General features: G+C 51.5%; 5 protein-coding genes across 5 annotated transcripts; all 5 read right to left on the reverse strand.

The window, feature by feature from the left end:
* Positions 1-1172: 1172 nt before the first annotated feature.
* Positions 1173-2588, reverse strand: T069G_02698 (uncharacterized protein; the record flags this gene model as incomplete). The annotated part of the gene is made up of 1 exon (XM_056169908.1): positions 1173-2588. The coding sequence occupies one exon, from the start codon at positions 2586-2588 to the stop codon at positions 1173-1175; it is 1416 nt and encodes a 471-aa protein (XP_056030800.1).
* Positions 2589-5528: 2940 nt separating this feature from the next.
* T069G_02699 (ferric reductase NAD binding domain-containing protein) lies at positions 5529-7402 on the reverse strand (the record flags this gene model as incomplete). The annotated part of the gene is made up of 3 exons (XM_056169909.1): positions 5529-5562; positions 5635-7146; positions 7236-7402. 3 exons carry the CDS (start codon positions 7400-7402, stop codon positions 5529-5531), a joined length of 1713 nt encoding a protein of 570 aa, XP_056030801.1.
* Positions 7403-9856: 2454 nt separating this feature from the next.
* T069G_02700 (ubiquitin-conjugating enzyme domain-containing protein) lies at positions 9857-10889 on the reverse strand (the record flags this gene model as incomplete). Its single annotated transcript, XM_056169910.1, has 5 exons — positions 9857-9996; positions 10074-10257; positions 10392-10421; positions 10527-10572; positions 10846-10889. The coding sequence occupies 5 exons, from the start codon at positions 10887-10889 to the stop codon at positions 9857-9859; spliced, it is 444 nt and encodes a 147-aa protein (XP_056030802.1).
* Positions 10890-12352: 1463 nt separating this feature from the next.
* On the reverse strand, positions 12353-13717 carry T069G_02701 (acyl-CoA dehydrogenase, middle domain-containing protein; the record flags this gene model as incomplete). The annotated part of the gene is made up of 2 exons (XM_056169911.1): positions 12353-13425; positions 13531-13717. 2 exons carry the CDS (start codon positions 13715-13717, stop codon positions 12353-12355), a joined length of 1260 nt encoding a protein of 419 aa, XP_056030803.1.
* Positions 13718-15648: 1931 nt separating this feature from the next.
* On the reverse strand, positions 15649-16576 carry T069G_02702 (uncharacterized protein; the record flags this gene model as incomplete). Its single annotated transcript, XM_056169912.1, has 2 exons — positions 15649-16173; positions 16232-16576. The coding sequence occupies 2 exons, from the start codon at positions 16574-16576 to the stop codon at positions 15649-15651; spliced, it is 870 nt and encodes a 289-aa protein (XP_056030804.1).
* Between the last annotated feature and the right edge of the window lie 227 nt (positions 16577-16803).

Here is a 16803-nt window from a genome sequence, read left to right on the forward strand (position 1 = left end):
TTTCGGACCTGAGAGGCAGAAAAAAAAGGGAAAAGAAAAGAAAAAGCCTCTTTCCCTTGGCTTTATCTGCTCATACGGTCAAGGTCGGTTTCCAGGTTCTTATGCATGCAGAGGCTATATCCGGAGGCTTATCAATCAGTCCCATCAGCTGCTGAGGATCTATCTCGTCACGAGCACATGTAACCAATCACAAAAAGATGAAGAGATCGTATGCCTTATTTTGCTTGTGCCACCCAAAAATTCGATAATTGGTAAAGATGGCGTTGTTAGTATAACATACTCGCTTTTCACCTTCATCTACCGATCGAAGCATACAACATGAGATCCCATTCGCTTCATCACTACTTACTTACAAAATCAGTCATCGTAATTGCAAATAATCATGCATCAATCCCAATAGATGCTTCCAATCCCCCATAGGTCCTGATCCTCGCTAGTCCCGTTCATCACATTAAGCTTCTTTTACTCTATTTTCAAAGTTTGGCGCACGCTCGAAATTTGCCGTAGCGTGCTGAGGCGCAGCAGCCGGTTATTTGCCGCGGAATGCATGGCTCAGCACGCGCATTAGCCAGGAACCAAAACTGCTTCAGAAAAAAGCATAATAACATTTTGCCGGGACAAATTCAGAAAAACAAAAACAAAGGGGAGAGGGAGAAAGAAATGCAAAAGCAAGAAAAGGAAGGAAAAAGAAAAGAAAACACACACACAACAGTTCAAAACATGTAGTAAATTGAAACGGTCCATTATTAAAGATACATAAAGGTGGCTACACAGAACAGAGCAAACCAACATGGCTCTGCTCTCTCAAGTTTCCTCAAACCTCATTCGTCACACGTTTGTCGAGTCTTCCAGCATCATCACGCGTCTTGCCAATGGCATGGCCCCCTTCTTCTAACGTCAAGTTCATACATCACATCAATCGAAAAAATCTTTCCCCCTCCAGGTCTGTTAGAATCACCAAGCCTCTCCTGTTGCAATTAAGCCTAGTTCGTGGTGAACACGCCGGGTATAGACAGTATATACAAAAGACACGTGCCTTGTATGTTCCCGCCGCTGCTGCAGATGCAGATGGGCCTCCTCCCAATCAATCAGTTGGGAGTCAAGCCATCTCCTTTGCTGATCCAGTAGTCTAGTTCTCAGGTCCCCAAATATTGCCCCTTTTTTTGCTTCTTTTAGTGATAGTTTTGCGTAGGCATTTCGTAGACTGGCCCGCTCTGATGGCTCAGGACTGCGTTGCCGTCAATCTCGGAAGCCTCGGGGTTGTTCCATTTGGCAGCATTGACGTTGTCGTTGCCCAACTCAGCAGCATCGGCATGAGCAGGGGGGACGTTGGCGGTCCTGTTGTCGAATGAGACGGGGCTGACAGTGTTTGCCATTGTCGTTGCCGGGCTGGGCGAAGTGTAGGCTGAACCGTACGGCTCTGGCTTGGCATATCCAGCACGTCCATCACCCAAGGCGGTACCACGGTAGCCCTCGGGAGCGGCGGGCTTGACGGGAGTGCGGCCGGGGGCCAGGAAAGCTGCTGCGTTGGCGGTGTGAGCCGACATGGGTTGCTGGCGACCGGGACCGCCAATTCCACCGCCGCCGCCGCCGCCGATCGGGACTTCAGAAGCGCCAACCAGGTCGTCGTGGTCAGGGCTGGGGCCGCGGTTGCGACGCCTCAGGATGAGGAAGAGGGCAGCGCCGATGATGAGCAGACCACCGACACCGACACCGACACCAATACCAGCCTTGGCGCCGGTGGACAGGCCCGAGCTATCGGATGCATGGCTGGTGTTGCCATCCGGAACGCCCGTGCCAGAGCCTGTCGGGGCAGTGGAGGTCTCCTGGACACCGGTGGTAACAACAGTCGAGGTGACGGTCAAGGTGCTGGTCGTAGTAATGGTCGTCTTGGCATTGGCCTGGCTGGTCTGGGTGATGGTCCTGGTAACAACGGTCCTGGTGGTCTCGGTGTCTCGGACGGTCCTGGTGGTGGTGTCGACAATGGTGGTGCCACTGCCGCCTCCGACGGTCACAGTCACGACATCGGTAACGAAGGCGCGCGCCTCCAAATCGCGCAGAGCCAGATATTGGTTCAGAGACTCGGCATCAACAACCTCGGTAGGAAGAGGATCAACTCCCGTCCTGGGCGCAACCCTGTAATCCCGCTTCTGCGCGGCGGTGGGCGTTTCGAAGACGGTGGTGGTCTCAAAGACGGTGGTGGTGGCTGTTTCCGCGTTGCTGCTAGTAACAGTGGTCGTGGTAAAAGCCGTCGACGTCGTGGTAATCGTGGTGGTGATGGTCGTCGTCACAGTCCTGATGCTTGTGGCAGTCCTGCCGCCGGGGCCCGTCACAGTCTCGGTCTCAAAGATGGTGGTGGTGCTGTCGCTGTCATCAGAGCTGCTGCTGCTACTGCTGCTGCCAGGGGTCGACGAGGTCGGGGGAGGAGTTGTCGAGGATGACGGCGGAGGAGTGGACGACGAGGAGTCGCCTCCATCGGTCGGTCCTGGAGCGGTGGACGATGAGCCCGAGTCGTCTTGTCGGATCACAACATTTGCATGGACGCTTCCAAGCAGCGCGCCGAAGACGAGTGCCAACGGCAGGCGCATTTTGAAGGAAAATCTCGAGGTGTGGCCAAACTATGCGTCTTAAGGATGAGGCCGTACAACAATGAAAATAGTGGTGTCGAAAGTAAAGTAAGAAAAAAACGAAGAATGATGACGATGGCGATTAGGTGCCAGGCGAGTGAAACAAGCGAGTGGAAGGGGTCGGTTAGGATGGAAGCAGCAAGTTCAAGGGCCCTGGGGAATTTGAACGGCGACAAGAGCCAGTGGCCAGAGGAGCCAGAGGGAGAAACGGCCCGTTGTTTGGCCATTGGCCGCAGCAGGCACACGCGGACTCCCGGAGAACTTGAGCCACGCAGCAGACAGACTCCGTTGGGTTGGGGTACCCGGTACTTGCGCCAAGGGTACTCGGACAGTCGGGCACGCGGGTATCTGTACCCCCAGAACAGGTCCACAACATGCCAGTTGACCTCTGTAATCAGCGATGGATGGATTTTTTTCTTTTTTTTCCTCTTCCAGTGCGGGTGGTCCGCTAAAGTTCCAGTCCAGCTGTCGCAGTCTGGTGGTTCTACGGAGCACAGGTGCACTAAAGATGAGGCCGCCCAGAGCGTGTGTCTACTAAGCATCGAGCATGTCTACAGTACAAGTTCAACACGAGCTGTGAAACTGGACGTGCACCAGCAGGTACCGGTACCCCGTGGCGACACCTGCACAGGTATCACTCGTATCGCATCGTCGCAAAACACATGAGCAGCACGAGAACGAAAAGCACTTTTTGCGCATTTCGCTGGGCAGAGCAGACGGACCCGTTAGGCTAGTACGAATGTTGCACGCGGGACTTCAGGAGAGTGAATCAAAACAGCAGCGCTTTTGCCCGGTGCAGCTTAGCGGCGAAAAAGTGGCAATGCAGGGACCCCCCAGAATACGAACTGCTCAGAGAGGGAAAAGGATCCATTTTGATTCATGGAAGACTGACCAAAGGAAGAAAAGAGAGAACGAGTACTCCGTAGTAAAAGAAAAGAAAAAAGAGGATCCCCATCCCCTGAAAAAAGAGAACCGAGGGTCGATGCCAGTTGAAAGTCGAGTCACCTGCCAATTGGGCAGACAGGTAACGTGTACTCGTACATACAGTACAAGCGAATATTACGATTACCTCACCTGGGTCCATGTTGATGCTACCTCATACCCCGTTGATACGCCATGTTGGAAATTTGTTTCATCGGTATTTCATTACCGTCTTGGCCGTCAATGTCAACGTCAGTGGTTATTCTAGGTGATTACCACACAAGTCCCGTGCTAGCCCCTCTACATACAAGCAACGCCCGAGGCCATCCCATCCATGCTGCAATCGCTCCTCACCTTGCCCAGAACCGTAAGCCTGATCGCCTCGTCCACGAACGAGTCGTTATGCGAAATGACGTGCACCAAGCTGGCACTATTAGACACTAAACCGCCAGTAGTACTTGGTTCGTCATTGATTGGCGAGTGCGTGACCAAGTATTCAATGTCTCTCCCTTCCATGCCTCATCTTCAATAGTACAGCACCATTGTTTTGGCAGTAAACAACGTGCAGTGCAGCAAACAATACGAACCCAAAATTCCAACCAAAAATGTCATCCCATTCCTCCCCAAATCTGCATCAGCCTCCGCCACATCCCCCCGAAATAGGAACCATGACAAGAAGAAAAAGCCACAAGATCTAAATACCAAAACTAGCCCATATTCTCTGCTTGCTTCATAAGATGACCGCCAGGCTGGGAAACGCTGATGCCCCAAAGCTGAGATTTGCTGCTATTCTTGTTCATTTCTTTCTGACTACACCGTACTAAAATGACCTAGTAACTTCCCTTTATTGTTTTTTTTTCGCCAGCGAGGCGCCCAGCTAAACTGTCTTCGCCCGCTGGAATGCCGGAAGCTGTCAGACTGCATGGAGCTACCCTCGTGACGATCCTTTGGGCTCTTCTATTTTCCCTTCGCTCTCTTATCTTTTTTTTTTTAAAAACCCTTTAAGCGCAGTGTTTTTTTAGGTCCGGAAATCCTTATGGCCGGTAAGATCTTGCTCCCGTGATACCGGATCGGATACCCCGAAGCCTCAAATGCTTCTCCCCCCAATAAATTATGTCACTTGGAGCCGGCCTTTCCTCAGTGCCCTTGCCCTTGCCCTTTATTTCTCCAAATCATGGGTCCGTATACTCGTATATAAAAGAATAAAACAATGAAAAAGTGAAACATTCGAGGGGGACCTGACCACCTGCCTCATTTTGCTGCAAAGTCGACGATTGCTGATGCTACTAGCCAACAGCGGCATATGAATGTCAAACGCTGCTCCGCAGTGACAGAAAAGCCGGCATTGATACCTCCACTTGTGCGTACAATACAAGGTATGCTGGACAGTAAGACGTCAGTTAGGCTATTACAGCTGACACTGGCGGCAAAGACATCCTAAATCGGGCATCCCAGCTTGACAGGTAGTACTTGTAGTATTATCAAAGTTGTATTCATCCAGAACTTGATCGACATTTTATTCTGCTTTACTTGTAATTTGATAACTAGTAATTCACACAAGACGAAAAATGTATATACGCAACACATACACTCAGATAGTTATATATGTATATATCTTGTACAAGTCATCTCTCATCAGCCTGCTCCATCCCCTTATATCCTACCTATCCTCCTCTTCTTTGTCAAAAACCCCCCCTCGGGCCCCTCTCGCCAACAGTTACGTGTATGCGTCCAGCGCAACGACTTTTATGGGAATTATTACGTTTATAAGAAGAAAAACTTTCTCCATCCACCACTGAGAGAGAGCAAGCCCTGGTATCATGAGAGGGGACAAGAGTCGACAAAGGGAAACAAAAATTGAGAAAGCAAAAAAGGGGGGCACTGCTGTAGTAGTATCGATCGATCTCGTCGCGGTGGAGAAGAAACAGGGAAAGAAATGGAGAGGCCGTTGACAAGGAGATTGAAACAATCGTAGGCACTTTAAAAGTTTTCTTTGCCCCAGACGAACGAGAACCTAAATGGAAGTCAGAATAAGTTTACACACAAAAAGAAACGCCAGAAATGATAGATGAAACAAAGAACTTACTCAGGATCCGTATACTTGTTGCAGTAAACATGCAGGGAACTTCCCAGTCCCTTGGGTCCACAGAAAAACACACCCGCTTCGCAAGGACTGTGCAGCTTCCGGATCCCTCGGAAAATCATGTCCCAGTTGGGCCGCCCAAAGTTGGTGGGACTCCTCAGGCCCGTAATGGTATCTTTGTCGGCGTTGGCATCGTTGATCATGATGTTGGTGGCATCGTCCGCCTTGATCTTGGCCGTCAGGTACGTGTGGATCTCGATGCGGTTGTCCACGTCCTGCGCCTCGACGGCCAGCAGCAGCGACCGGAACCACTCAAAGGAGCCAAAGTCTCGGCAGATCCAGAAGAAGTAGACCTTTCGCAGCCGCGTCTTCTGCTGCGGGTAGTTCATCCGGTACCAGATGGACTTGAGGATCGAGGCAAAGGGCGTCACGCCAATACCGGCACCGACGAGAACCGCCACCTCGTACTTGAAGACGTCCTCCGAGGCAGATCCGAAGGGGCCGTCGACGTAGACCCTGGGCAGGACACGCTTCAGGGCCGGATCGTTGGTCTCGTCACCGGCAACTCCAACGACCTTGCTCGAGCTACCCTTCTTGTCCCATTCGCAGCCCAGCATAGTCGAGACGGCCATGGTAAAGTCACCTTGGCAACGCATGTGGATGGAAATATAGTCCTCTTCGGGGGCGCTGGTCAACGTAAAGGGGTGATACTGCCACAGTGACACCGCCGGGCAGCAGAAGAAGATGTACTGTCCAGCCCGAGTCTTGGTGTGCTCCTTCTTGATCTGAATCTCGCAGACGTTGCTGGGGTGCTGGATGACCTTGGAAATGTACGTCTTGTGGCGTCCTCGGATTTCACGGGCAATTCTCTCCGCCAGGTAGATGAAGCCTCCGTACATCCAGTACTGCCAAAACACACCAATAGCCGAGGGTCCGATGCTCGTGCAAAAGGGCGCCACGTCGGGCTGGATCATGCAGTAGGCTCCGTGGATGGCCCAGAAGATGAAGAAGACGATGAACATGTGGTGGGTATACCAGAATCGCTCGTAGTTGGCGCGTCGGGGCTTCTCGATCGAGGTGAAGACCATGCCCATGAGGGCAATCAGCATCACGTATCCAGTCCAGCCAGGGCCCGAGGCAAAGTTGGCAAGCAGCCAGCCGTAGATTCCAAGGTTGTTCTTGGCCGCTACCTGGGCAAAGTTGTTCCAGTGGGCAATGGTGTGCACCCACGAGAAGAAGACAATGGACCAGGCCGTCGTGATGTGGAAGGTGATGTTCTTGTCGAACTGGATGACGCCGTTGAGAGGAGTCTGTCGGAGGAGCGAGATGAGGGTTCTGCAGACGGGGAAGAGGATGATGCCGACATCGACGTGGAGAACCAGGGCGGCCGATCGAGCAACGACGAATGTGAAGCCAAAGGTGGCTCGAGATGTCGCCAAGCTGTCCTTGAGACCGTAGTGGACGCAGGCAAAGGCAAAGATGAGGGCATGGGCCAGCATGAAAACGAAGACGAATCTGTTCGCATTGAGTCAGTCATCGAGTTTCTTGTTTTGTTTCTTCTCTTTCCCCCCCTGCTTCACAAAGTCCGTTTGGGAGCAACATACACTCTTCGGTATCCTTCGTTAATCATCCATCGGTCAAACTTTTCTCGCGCCGTAAGCTCTTGCTGCTTCTCCTGTGTCATTTCTCCCGAGAGCAACATGCGCGTCAGGGGGGTCCATCTGGACCGCTCCGTCGGCCGCTCATAACTCTCGTACTTTTCGTAGTCCATTTTGAAGCAAAGTTGTGGCTGGTTGGTCGGCTGTCGCAAATCGGACGTATACCCAAGAGTTTCGAGTGAAACCTCTCGCTCTGTATCCCAACAAACGATCGGTCACGGTATAGTCTCTATAATTATCCTCCAGTTCGGAAGCGATCGATTGGCGCAGGCAGTATCGGTGGTTCAGATCCCGCTGAACGAGCAGCAGCCTATCGAATAAGAGAGCGGAATGACTTGTAGTCAAGAAAGGACCGGTGCAAACACACACGGCTGTAAATATATAAAGAAGAGAAACGAAGGAGAGAAAGCAATCCCGAGATCTACAGAAACCAATAGTAGTCAGTACCAAAGCGTCAAAGGAGAAGAACCCGTCTCGCATCCAAAAGCAATTGGCTTCAACATTAACACCAAAAAGCCAGCACAGGGGAATTCACATACCACAAGATTCAACAATGCAAACTCGACCTTGCCTTGCGATCAACGCAACCCACGGGGGAAAATCCAAACAACAGACAGCAAAAAGAGAAACTAGAGATGAGAGAACAAATAAAAAGAGTCCAGACTTTCGCACCACCGAAGTCGTAAGAGAACGAGACCCTCCCCCCCGGGGGTTACGAGTACGCCAAAAACAGCAGCGAGCACGGCCGGGGATTCGCTGCCGCGTCCCTGTTACAGGTTGCAGAAGCTCGTCCATGCAGCGAAATACACGCAACGACTGCCGGACATGGGCACCCCGTTGCTAGCCAATTAGCGGCCGGCCAGCCGAGGTCTCGAAACAGACCATTGACGGTTGGTTTGATGCCAAGGGCGCCTTTTTTTTCATTTTCGTTTTGGGGCGAGTCTTGCTCTAGCCTGCTGAAAGCACTTGTATGTACGAGTAACCTGTGTGATTGATTGTCGGGGGACCAGCATCTAGAAGCCCGTACCGGCGGGTGGGATATTGGCAGTCGATGCTATTCCCGACCCGAGATCTCTCCATCGTTGTCTCTTTTCGTGATCCATCCCAAATACCTACAGCATCTTCATCGTAAACAATTCGCCTACACGGAGGATTCCCCCATATGAACACGGAGCTGCTTAGACCCAAAGGACCACCCGACATTCTCCACCATAAAAAGCCCCCGAAGCGAGAAAAGCCCCCTAGATTCCCTTCAGCTTATCGAACGCCTCTCGAAATCAAATCGCAATCTTCTGGGTCAAAGAATCCAGCAAATGGACAATCAAAGCATGTGGCAAGCAAGCGCAAAACTGCATCCATCGCCAGGCCCTCGAGTTTCAAGACTTGTGGAAAATCGTTCGATTTTTTTGTCCTTGCCGTTTTACTTGTCGCCCCCCGTCGTGGTCAATTAAATTCCCCGCATGCATAATGGCTGCGAAAGGAGGCTGAGCGCGAGGCTACATGAAACAAGATGCGACAAAAGGTGTGACGGAGATGCCCTTGGCGCTTGCCGCCTGACCCGGGCTTTTCTTTTTTCCTCTTCTCCAACTCGTGAAATATCTCTTGTTTATTAATACCTGTTTAATCATATGAGTATCGGGTTTCTTTTCTTAAACCATAGATAGTATCGGCATAGCTGCAAGACGCCGTGCTCTTCTTTTCCCGTTTGTTTCCTGCCGACCTGGCGCTAATCTCATGGAGAGTCCCGTGCATTCCCTGCCTGGTTGCGCATAACCCTGCAATATCGAGGACATGGACACACCCATCCATGGATACCATTGCCTCCATACCACTTTATTCTGACCATACTGCACTCCATGTCAGAATCTCTTACTAGATTAGCTCCAAATCCTCCGCAAAGCATGACATTTTCCCTTTCATATGGACGTTAATTATCTATCTACCTACCTTCCTAGAGAGCCTATCCTACATTAACAGGTATTGCTTAGAGGTCTATTTTAGGTAGGCGGACTCCATATGTATTCTAACCTTTCCATACGGGACTACGCCGCTGTAATGTTTGACTACCTATCCACACCATATCTCAACGGATCATTCTTCACACTCTACTGTTTTCTCTAGAGGCAACACTTTTACGCATGACTTCACTTGCAACTCGACAGCACAATTCACAATCGTCATACATCACACACAAGTAAACCATTCTTATAGACGCGTTAAATCAGATGCCTGTTGTTGGATGCAGAGTACACGTTGTTGATGCAAACCCAAAGTCAAGTCCAGCCGCATAAGCCCTTGAATAGCGGATATTTCTGTCTAGTCTGCCACCTGTCCGCCGGCCATGCGTCGTCTCACCCCCAGCATCATAAACGTGGTGTACCCGAAGAGATGATGAGAACAGCAAGGAGAAGAAAGAAAAAACTTGCACTGTCCGCCTTCGAATATCATCCCCGCACCCGCTTATAACGTAGAGGCTCGCCAAACATGCCGCACCGTCATTGCGTGATAGAGGACGTCAAACACCCAGCGCCATCAAAACCCCTTTAAAAGAAACCGTTTGGTATTGCCTAGACGGCGTACTTGCGGGTCCATTCCCGAGCGGTCGCCTCGTACCGGGGCCGGTCGGTCTTGTACACGTGCGCAATCTCAGGCACAAGGGGATCATCGGGGTTCGGGTCTGTCAGCATAGAGCAGATGGAAAGGAGAACTGTTGTGTGATCTTCATGTCAGCGGTTTGCTTTCATAAAGTGTCATCTCATCGAGATGGGTAACATGGTAGCGTACCTTTGGAAATGGTCAGAGCAGGGCTCCACTGGTCTCGAAGAATATCGAGGCAGATGCTGCCGTTGCTGTTGATGTTGGGGTGGTAGATTCTGGTGGAGAAGTTGACTTTCGGGGGCTTGAAGGGGTAGTCGGTAGGGAACTGGATCTTCAGGAAGAAGACGCCTCCTGAGTATGGTGAATCACCCTATGTCGGTCGTTAGTCGTCCATCTTGTCAAAAACGACGTTGTCGGCAAGGCCATCTGTTTGTCCATCCCAAACGACAAAGTGTCGCCTGGATCAAACAAAGCCGTGCCTAAAATCCATGGGCATTAACTCACGGGTCCCATAATGGTAGCTTGCCAGTGAAACTGCAGGACATGTTAGCTCATCTTGGCACACAACGTCGTTGTCGTTCCACGCGAACAGCCATCCTCCGATGGAGTTGACGCATGGAAACAAGGCTCCCGACTTACCAGATCTTCTCCAACAGGACCAGCGGAGCAGGATGATGGCGGGTCACTAGTCGGTCGATAAAGTCAGCATACATAACTCGACGCTTGAAACCAGGTGCGACTTGGTGCCAGACACTCCAGACATTCCAGAAGTCGAACATCAAGGCCATGCCGTTGAGCTGGTGAGACCCCCGCTCAGCATAGCCCCACCTCACACGACGGCTTGGGCTGCAAACGACGACACTCCTGACGAAAGTATCCAGAGAGAGAGGCACCAAGGGGGGAAGAGCAAGGGCCGATAAGGCGGAGGAGAAGGGAAGACGGGAGAGGGGAGATTTACGTGCCGAGGTCCTTGAGCTCCTTGTTGATGCGCTTCAGGGCCATTGTGATGAGGGTATGTGGTATCTAAAAGGGTGGTGGAAGATCGATCTCGGATCGAGGCTGGCAGAACTGGCGTCAGTATTTGCTTTCCCGGACTGGTCGGGTCACGATGCGGAGACGCAGCAACTCACAGGCAAAGAAAGAATCAAAAGATCCTAGGCGGACGTTGGAGACGATGCAAGGCGACCGTCTGCAAGTCCAGAGCGCTAGGTAGAGGCTTTATCTGATCGGGGGTGCAGAGTCCCTGATGGCGGTCCTGTGCAGATCGAGTTTGTATGTCGAAGCAAAGTGGAGGGGTTGGAAGGGAAGAGAAGAGAAAGGCACAGTAGGAGTCGTAGTAATGAGCACGTACAGTCAGTAGCGGTAGCCACCAAAAGAGCGGGCTTGCACACGGCCAGTGGCTGCGAACCCACGCACACAAACCACTAACAAACTGGGTAACTAAGCAATAGCAAGGCCGAAAAGAGTCCAGTTTTTTTTCTTCGATTTTTTTTTTTTTTTTAAATAAATTCCCCAGCCTTGGGCCACACCGGTGGCTAAGACAGACACCGCCACTGCAGGCTGCTGCTTAGGCCGTGACTTGGACACTAACAGATATACAGCGGATTTGCGCGCAAACGGCGATAGCGGCGAGGGGACTCTCTCTCGCTGTCACGGCCCAAAGGTGACATGTCGCCGCCATCCATGTCTTTCGCTCAGCTTCGACGGCTGGAAGCGCCAATACCGAAGCGTGACTCGATGCCTTTGACGCTTCTTACGGGAGGCACCGTGATGGCCGGGACGTGCACACACATAGCATACATAGTCACATACATACAAAGCTGGGCACCTTATGTCAGGATGACCAAAGGGGGGGTGCTAACCTTGTGATTGATTATGTACTTGATTACATGACAGCATGAAGCCCATGACGATGCACAGGTAATACTGGCCCCCTTTCCCTTTCATACCGCTAGTAGTTGCGATACTAGGCACACACGGCGCTTGGTGTGCTTTCTAATACGGACGGCCAGCTTTTGCCTCAGGGACGGAGACACAGTAGCATCCCGAATGGAGCAGTTTCTCTGTCTGGCCGGCGATGAAATCGCACGGAACTGTCACGGCAACCCCACGGTGGGGTTTCGGAGAATCTCGCTCCAAGGTTTACGCTTGGTGGTGTTCGACTCAGCCATTCGTAACTTTAACATCTTGTCCCGAACCACGGACCGAACGCTTGATAATCTGTATAATAGATGCTACTATGAGTAAATAGGTATACATGATGATAATATGTATAGTAGATGCTACTATCAGTACCTAAATGTACATAACTTTTGGCCTGTGCTAGTTGGCATCCAAACCACGGCCGCTCAAGCACAGTTTGACGAGGTCTATCAAACGCAGTCAATATACGTGTTACACTATACGTCCTGTATGTGAGTGATTATATGCTTTTATTTCATCATCATCTATATTGCTAGCATATTTTACACAAAGGCTTGTATGCCGGTAATCGCCCTGCCCAAGATCAAACTGTGGATATCACTCTGTCCCTCGTATGTCTGCGTCACAAACAGGTTCGCCACATGTCTTCCAATGTGATACTCGTCGCTCACAGCGTTTCCACCGAAAATCTCCTGCAACACGCGGACGTTGCGCAAGGCTGAATCACAGTTCTGTCTCTTAACCATGCTAATCATTTCGGGGGTCATCTTGCCCTCGTCCTTGAGCCTACCGACCTGCACCGCGGCCAGTGTGCCATAGGCGGCATCTGTGGCGGCATCGGCAAGCTTCTTCTGAATGAGCTGGTACCTAGCCAGAGGGTTGCCCTTGAATTGCTTGCGCTCCAGGGAGTAGGTGCGAGCTCGAGCAATGGCGTCCTCCAAGGCGCCCATGACACCGAGTGAGATGCCGTATCTAGCACTGTTGAGGCAGCTAAAGGGGCCCTTGAGGCCTTCGACATCAGGGAACATGTTGGCTTCTGGCACCGGGACGCCGTCCATCTGGATCATGCCCGTGATGGAAGCTCGGAGCCCGTTCTTGTCCTTGATGGCGGGTGTCTCGAGTGTTCCAGGCGGGCAATCCTTTCTCTCAATCAAGAAGCCCCTGATCTTGCCCGTCTCTTGCAGTTTGGCCCAAACCAACAATACGTCGGCAATTGGGCTGTTGGTGATCCATGTCTTGGCTCCGCTCAGCGAATAGTATCCCTTCTTGGTCGGATGCGGCTTCGCGACGCTCTCCATGCTGCCAGGGTCGCTGCCGTGATTGGGCTCCGTCAGGCCAAAGGCGCCAATGAGCTTGCCCCTGGCCATCTCGGGGAGGAATCTCTCCTTCTGCTCCTCGGTGCCGAACTCGTGGATGCCGCCCATGACGAGGGACGACTGCACCGACATGCCAGACCGATAACCGCTATCGACTCGCTCGACCGCTCGTGTAATCAGGCCGCCGGCCACTGAAGAAACGCCAGCGCATCCGTAGCCCTTGATGCTGGAGCCAAGCAGGCCTAGCTCGCCCATCTCTTCGAGGATCTTGGGGTCATAGTGTTCGTCTCGGTAGGCCTCTGGAGGAAGAGAATCAGAAGTCAGCGAGTCAGTCAGCAATGCCGCACAAATGGCAAATATGAAGCAGCATCATGTAAATGCAGAGAGAAAGGGAGACGTCATACGCAAGACCCTGGGCTGTAGCCGTTCCTGGCAGTATCGCTCTGCAGTTTCTGCAATGGCCTGCTCTTCCTCGGTAAAGAGGTTATTCGCATTGAGGGGATCCTCCCAGTTGAACGTAGCGTAGCTTCTCGCCGCGGCCGGTCTCGCAACAGCCGTGCGGGCAAAGGCTCTGAAGGATTGTCGCAACATGGTCAATCGGGTCCGTCCTCGTCTGCAGAAGGGGGAATTGAAATTAGAATTGGCACAGCCGTGTACATGTTGGAGTTTGAGTTGAACGAGGCACCCGCTGCGTTATGTATTATTCAATCCATTAGGTATTAAGTCGGCTAATACTAGCATCATCCTCTCTGCTCCTCGGCAACTTCCCCAGAATCGCGCCCTTAACGCGCTAAAGCCAAGCACTAATCCGATGAAACCCGGCCATTGCCTTCTGTGGAGGGCGCTGGAACGACATTCGTTGATGCAAATCTCCACCGGAATCTCCACCGCCGCCGCGGCACATGATGCGCTTGCAATTGCTCCGGACGATGCCTTAGTAGGTACTAGTAGGCGTCATCCGAACAGGCTAAAAATGGAAGATATTAGGAGAAACGGTACAAATAGATGCTGTAAGGAGTATACCTCACCTCTTGTCTCAGCCCGATGTCGGGATTCAGGTGGGTTGCTGTAAGTACATGTAGCCTACATGAAGACTCAATATGGGTGTGTTCATTACCTCTCTTTCTGGTATCTGCTACTCTAGCTATGTTCTCCTAATATAGCCATATCTTTTTTGATATCTGCTACTAAACCCATATCTTTTCTGGTATCTGCTCATGAATTCAGCAGTAAGTGGCATTGTGTACTACTTATGGCCGAGTATTCCCATCTCTTTGTTTATAAGACAGACGCATCTTCACCATATGTATCTGCTTCAAGAAGAGACGGCATAGACTCCAACGAGTTGAAAGAATACCTCGTATCAATACAGACAAAGCTCTACTCTCTAACTCACTACTGAGTGGCTGCACAGCTGTATCAACAAAGAATCATGCCGTCACTCTGGACCTCAACTCTCGCTTAAATCACCTTTCTTTGTCTTCCTCCTCCTTCTCCCTCTTGTAAACCTGGCTCAGCCTGTCCAAGTCAGCGGTCGCCATCACGAGTCCCGCCACTACCAGCGGGCCTGCTCCTCGTTCTCCCACAGGAGTACTTCGAGGGCTCCCAATGTCAGAAGGGCTGTGCCGTTCTAACGAGCCTCGCGCCCTTCGCCTCCTCTCTCGTCCGTCTTGGAACCTCGGTATATCAAGCTGAGCGGTTGCTGAGCCTCGACAGGATTTTGGAGACTCCCAGGGGCGCCGACGGCGGAAACGGACAGCGATGCGTTCGCGAAAACTGTAGCCTGGTGGTGTGGTAGGCTGAGAGCGAGAGCCACGCCGACTATACTGGTGCTGCCATCCTCCCACTTGGCGCGTAGTTGCCTTGTAATATCTTATTAGTTATTTGGCTGCGTGATATAGGAATTCGTAGGCAATCAATTACCCAAGGCTGCCTTGTAGCGTTATTTAAATCCGGACACGATATCATGCACTGATCGATCATGCCCGGCGAGCCATTCTGTGTGGTAGCTGGCCACAGCTGTGAAGCTTGTATAGAATTCGATCTTGGTAGACCTCGGTCCCCCGAAAACAGCTTGCCACTTTGGGGTGGGCTCACATCGACCGGTCCGTCGGTTGGTTGGGTTTGGCCCAGTAAAGGAGAAGGCTGGCTGGAGGGTCGTGCCGGCGATTCGGGCGATTCGTTCGAGTTATTGTTCATTTTCGAGGATTCGGTGAGAGGTTGTCGGCCGGGTCGTTAGGAGGTTGGGTGAGGGAGCAGCTGGTTATAGATGCTTTGAAGCGGAGTTGTTGCGATACTTAATTGCGCAGAGGCGCCATCTACCTGCATTCAATCAACAGTCAGAATTATGCAGGTTTGGGGAAAGGGGGGTTGAGCCACGCGCGATGCACGCAAAGCAGCCGCTCACCAGGGCCTCATACTTTCCAAAGCACCATCTTTTCCCAGAATAATGTGAACTTTAACGACGGTTTAGACACACGTAACTTGCAGCTTCCTTATTTTTCATAAGACACCGCCGCTGATCATCCTGTTAAAACAAACCGTCCACGCCAGTCAGCATATAGCTGTGCCGCCTCCTGCTTTTGCAAAGAGTTGGGCGCATATTGAGCGACCAAGCTCGCTGCGGCAGTAACTTGCAGTCCAACGTTGAACGGTAAGGAATGTTGGCTCATCAAGTGCTTGGAATCCGCAAGGATAGCTGTCGACAGTGATTCTTGCCTCTTGGGGTCGCAATCTGATGCACTTGCTGACACGAGATCTCGTACGTTCACAAGAACTCGGATTATGCCTTCAAAATCAGCAATTCGGCCAGGACGGGCAAATTTGAAATTTGCTCCTTGGCCGTGACTCAAGTTCACATCGCCCATCTGCCGCTGCTCGATAGTGTCAAAGCTCAAAGTCTCTCCTTTAATCATCCGATTGCCTTCAGCAAGAAGTGTGTCGATGATATGGTCGAATTCGGTTTTCTCACGGTGCAAAAATGGTATCTCCATCCAAGTCGGAGACCCAAGGAACGACATCTTGCGAGTAGATAGTGTCACGTAGGACTGCGGAGAAGTAAGTATGATGTCGATGGCTAGTAGATTGAATATCCCTCTGGCTTACCATAAAAAACCGTAGCTGCCAGAATATCTCGAAAAATGGCGATTCCTGACTGCCTTGAGGTCCAACTTGCTCCAGGAGTCCTAGAGCGCCATAAGCATGAGGGAACCAAGAATCAGTAGCCAGAGGCGCCATCATCTCGAATTCCAACAGTGCCATTGACATAAGAAGAAGATTTAGGATGGAGGCCAGGTGCTGATGCCTCTGCCATGGAACAAGCTGGTGGAGTTGGGCCTGGTGGCGCTCCAAGCCGCTGGAGTAATACTGATACGCCGCCGCTTTCAACGACGCATCATTCTCTGGAAGGGCTCTAAAAGCCACTTTCATGGCCTGGAAGGGTAGCAACATTCGCGATTGGAAGTCTGCCGAGAGTGCCAATCGAGGAATCGACAAGAACCATGGATGAGGCGTCCACGGCGATAAATGGTACGATCCGATTTCGACTGCAAGGCGAGATACCACTTCATGTACGCCACTGCCGATACTAGGAGGGATTGTGAATATATTTGTCTGCTTTGTATTGGATCCATCAGCACACGCTCTTTTCAACTGATTAGGCAGCCCCTTACTTGATG

Source organism: Trichoderma breve, chromosome 2, assembly GCF_028502605.1.
Source record: "Trichoderma breve strain T069 chromosome 2, whole genome shotgun sequence".
NCBI lineage: Eukaryota > Fungi > Ascomycota > Sordariomycetes > Hypocreales > Hypocreaceae > Trichoderma > Trichoderma breve.